The sequence below is a fragment of the Bidens hawaiensis genome, unplaced genomic scaffold, assembly GCF_021521415.1.
Source record: "Bidens hawaiensis isolate Kalapana, Puna unplaced genomic scaffold, B.hawaiensis_p1.1 tig00037600_1, whole genome shotgun sequence".
In the NCBI taxonomy this organism is placed as follows: Eukaryota; Viridiplantae; Streptophyta; class Magnoliopsida; order Asterales; family Asteraceae; genus Bidens; species Bidens hawaiensis.
In genome coordinates this window covers 41882-46701 of record NW_027505491.1, presented here as the reverse complement: position 1 = coordinate 46701, position 4820 = coordinate 41882, and the positions used below count along the sequence as shown (strand labels likewise).

Sequence of the window (4820 nt, the reverse complement as noted above, 5' to 3'; positions counted from 1 at the left end):
TTGTTGAAGAAGTATTTCCTGGAGTCAAGAAGGAGGGACCAACGATATTTTTGGACCATGTCATAGGAAATAATTTGTCAAAGCTTGCTACTTATAAGAAGATCAAAGAAGCTGATGTTCCTAAGTTCAGAGGGTTATTTGGGCATCTCAAGAATCCAGAGTATGTAGCTCCTTCTAACAACAAATGGAGAAACGATGGTAGTGATTCAGATAGAGCTGAGGAAGAAAGACTTATTGTGGATTTCAAACCAGTTGGTAAGAGGTTTATCAAGATTGAAACAGATTCAGAGGGTTATCTCCTACTCCTAAAAAGAAGAAAAGAAAAGTGGTGAAAAAGGAGACTGTCACACCTGTTATAGAAGAGGAGGTGTATTCAGCAACATCTGAAAAGGACCTAGAGGAAACTGAGTCTGATTCTGAGGGTCGAAGGATGAGATTAGCCAATCCCAGGGCTAAATCTGAAAAGCATGCTTAAAGTTCAAAGAAACGTAAGTCAACTGATGAACATGATGAGACTTATGTTCCAAAGGTTGCTATTGAGAAGCCAGTTAAACCGAAGAAGGTTCGTATCAAGAAGAAATCAAAGAGAGCTACTTCACCAAAGTTAAAGTTGATTGATGAGCCTGATAGTGAAGAACCTGAGATTATTGTCACTCCAATCAATCCAGAGTTTATAATGGAAGAACCAGTTGTGGACTTAGGAAGATATGATAATGTATGGAAGACACCAGTGGTGGAACCATCTCCTCAAGTACAAGTGCCACATGTTTCACCAAAACCTACTAATAAAGTTCCTGATTTCAGCTTACCGTCTCTTGATGCAAGCTGTTTTGGTGATTTTCCTACTTTTCGTGATCATGATTCATTAAAAGCTACTGTTACTGAGCAAGGGATAAGGATTGACAGTTTGTCTAAAGATAGTAATTTCAATGTACAATATGATCAAGACTGGATTGAAGCTAAGGGTAAAGGGAAAGTTGATGAACCAACAGTTCATTTTGAAATTCCAGAAGTTGGTGGATCATCATCAAGGCTTGCACATGAACCAAAGCCAGTGTTTGAACAAGAAATTGCTGAACCAGTGATAGAACAGGTTGTGATTGAACCAGTAGTTGCAGAACCTGTTAGACCTAATGAGCCAGAAGAGGAAGAGGAAAAAGAAGATAAAGAGTTATTGGATTACGGTGATTCTCCATCTCTTGATGATCATGATGACGATGATCAGGATGATCCAAGTTCTAGTGGTCGTTTAGGCGTGTTAATTGGGGCTAGATCAAGTGTAAATGCTGAGAATGCGATTGAGTCTAGAACTGAAAGCGAATCTACTCAAGAAACTACTCATTCGGTTGGTAATGTTGATGAGCTGGATATACTCGATGTCGATCCAATTGCTTATAAACCTCTTGTGAGATTTTCATCTACTGGAGAAGAATTAGAAGAAGGTGAGATCGAAGTTACACGTGCAGATTTAGCTCGTATGCTAAATATTACGGAAGAAGAGTTCGAGTTTGATTTTGAGAAGGATATGGGATTAGTTGAAGAGAATGTGCTAGTAAATGAACACTTTGTTGAGGAAGAACAAGGAGCCGGTAACATATATGAATGTTACAAATCTAGTGTTTCCAGAGTTCGATAAAGAATTTGATGAAGAAATTGAAATGATTAGTCAAGAATTTGATGATCAAGGTAATCCTATACCTGCTAAAACAACTGAAGAAGCTGAGGTAAATAGTCAAGAGCATGAGAAATGGTTTGAAAGGAAGAAAATCGAGCCTAAACGTATATACTTGAATCCTGTCAAGTATTATAAGAAGAAAGAAAAAGAAGTAAAATGGGGAAAGGTTGTTAGTATTTCTTATCTACAGAAGATAAGGAAAATTGTTGTTAGAAGAACATACGGCGTGCAATACTTTGATAACCTATGTGAGTTAAATTCTTTACCATGGATGGACGTGGTGGATATTGTTGATAAAGAATTGTTGAACTGTCCTAAACGTGGAATGGTGAAAGATATCTGGGAGTTTATTAAACGTCTAGCTAAGTGCAGATTTCGAAGCTTGACTCCTCAAACTCCATATCTTCATGTGTCTAAAGTCAAGAAAGATCCTGAAACGGATGATTTTGTAAAGACTTGGAGGTACAAACAACCAGAAACTCTGAAAGTGATTCCGATGTACCCGATGGAACAAGACTTTCATGTTTATTTTTTGTGGTGGTACTATGATGACAACCGTAGTGAAGCTCAGATAGTGTTAAACAGAGATGGAGTGTGGGATGTGATAGATGTGATGGATCCGATGTGGTTAGTGAACTGTTCTGAGAAGGATAAAGAGACACTGTATAAGTGCAAGATTCAAGTGTCACGAGATAAATATCATGCGTCTGCTATGCATTACCAAAGGTGATTAAAATTTGTTATAAGTATAAGATTCACACTGGAAAAGTCTGGAAGAGCAAATGTTTTGAGTTTGGAGGAGAGGAAGCAAAGAAGGAGAAAGAAAAAGAGGAGGAGATAAAGGGGAAGATAAGGATTGCTGCACTGAAAAGATTTCAATTCAAAGGCATTGGAGTATCGATTCTAACTAGTCAGAACCCCTCATCTAAACGTTCATGGGAAGATATGAGGAGGGAGTATAGAGAAAAGACTTTTAAGAAGAAAGACTGAAAGATTGAAGATCTAAGACCTAGCAACATCCAAGGGGGAGTCTGGTAGGACATAATGTCTATTGCTTGGGTCTTAGATGTGTTAGATATGATTGTATAGGGCTAAAAATGTCAAATGTATAGTTTGTGTTTGTTAGTCAACGCATAAGTCTTCAAGTCAACGCATATCATATGCGGCATATATGATATATGCTGTATATCATATACGGACTTGATGAGCTTTTTCATGTTTCCTATAAATAGGGGACTTATGTGTTTCTATTTAGGATTTTGGATATTGTTAGAGAGAGAAAGTAGAGAGAGAAAGTCTGCAAAATGTCATATCTTGTATTGTTTCTTGATATATATGAAAATGTGCTTAATGTTTACTTGGATGTGTTCAATCTCAATGGATTCCGCACTTTGAGATACAAGCTGTAACAAATAGAGATCCTTATTGTCATCTACTTCAAGATCGCATCATTTTTCAGATGCAGCGGAGTTTGTGATAAATTGTGTTAGATGAAAACAAATGTGTGGCATCTCATAGTGGGAAGAGATGCCCACGCAACCAATCCTAGTTGTTGACATCTTTGATGTTTAAGGGATTGATTTCATGGGCCCGTTCCCAAATTCTTTTGGTAATTTTACATCTTGGTGGCGGTCAATTATGTGTCTAAGTGGGTAGAAGCAATCGCCACCAAGACAAACGACCATACCGTTGTTTGTAAATTTGTCCATATCACTCTCAAACGAGTGGTCAAGTGGAGGTTTCGAATAGGAAAATAAAAGAGATTTTACAAAAAAAGGTAAGACCCGATCGTAAAGATTGGTCTAATAAATTAAATAATGCTTTATGGGATGCATATTGGAACCACCCTTTATCAGTTGGTTTATGGGAAAGGGTGTCATTTACCTATTGAACTAGCCCATAGTGTGTTATGGGCGGTTAAGAATATTAATCTAGATTATGAATGTGCAGGTAAACAGAGGAAGCTGAATATATGCGAGTTGGAAGAATTGAGAGATGAAACATATGAGTGTGCATCCTCTTACAAAGATAAGATGAAAAGGGTTAATGATTCCAAGCTAAGGAGAAAAACGCTTGAAGAAGGGCTTCGAGTTTGGCTATATAACTCGCAAGTGAAACTTTTCTCGGGAAATTTAAAGAGCAAATGGACGGGACCGTATCAAGTGAAGCGAGTTGGCAAGTTTAGATTGGTCGATATTGAAAATTTCGATGATCATTTAAGGAAAGTTGTAAATGGGCATCGCTTGAAGCCGTGTGTAGAAGACGCTGATTTGAACAAGGAGATACATGAGTCGAAATTCTGTTTCATGGCGGACGAACTGACATATTCGGTTAACTGAAAGAACCAAGGAATGTCGAGCTGTAGACATTCAATTCAGTGCTAAGTAGGAGGCAACCCGGAATTTTGTAAGTTGTATTTTTATAATACGAGTCTATTAAGTTTAATTGTTTTCCTCGAATGCGCAGTGTTAAGCAAAGATCGAATGTGGGGATGCAACGTTGTTGATATCATCAAGAGGTCCTAGTAAGCGAGATTGTTGTTGGAGGGAGTGCCAGGCAAGTACCCAATGTTTGTTAGTTGATAAAAGTTGGTTACGGGGGAAAATGACCAATAAATAGTGAAAGATATGAAAATTTTGATCATTTAAAATTGTTATTTTCCTCTGTCAAATGTTCCCTTCGCATCGCGCGAACCAATTTTTAAGAGTGTCCTTCCCGCTACGTGAAGGACAAAGATGTCAAGCAGTTGTGCTTCCTTCGCGCTACTCGAAGGAAAGATGCTTAAATTGTTCCGCGACGCGAAGCAGTCAAAAACCTAGAAAGTTCTATTTGTCTTTCACGATACGCGAATTGTTTCCGACTTGGTCCTTCGCGTCGCGTGAAGGAAGACAAAACTACAGAAAAAATTAAAAGAAACCATCTTATCTATCAAGATTACAAAATTATATTTCTTTATCTTCTTCACCATCACAACTACCATAAACCAAACCGTCACCACGTCACCGCCTCCATGAGCCGCCACCATCACCTTTATCATTATATTATCTTCATTGTATCTTCAATTCAAGGTATGTTGGTTATTTTTTTTGATTCGGTTCTCGTTTGTGGTAAGTGGTCTATTAGTCAGATTCTTATGGTTGTTGAG

General features: G+C 37.9%; 1 protein-coding gene across 1 annotated transcript; it reads left to right on the top strand.

Moving 5' to 3' along the window:
• Positions 1 to 3492: 3492 nt before the first annotated feature.
• Positions 3493 to 4014, top strand: LOC143613497 (uncharacterized). The gene has a single exon (XM_077087184.1). It carries the CDS (start codon positions 3493 to 3495, stop codon positions 4012 to 4014), a length of 522 nt encoding a protein of 173 aa, XP_076943299.1.
• The last annotated feature ends 806 nt before the right edge of the window (positions 4015 to 4820 follow it).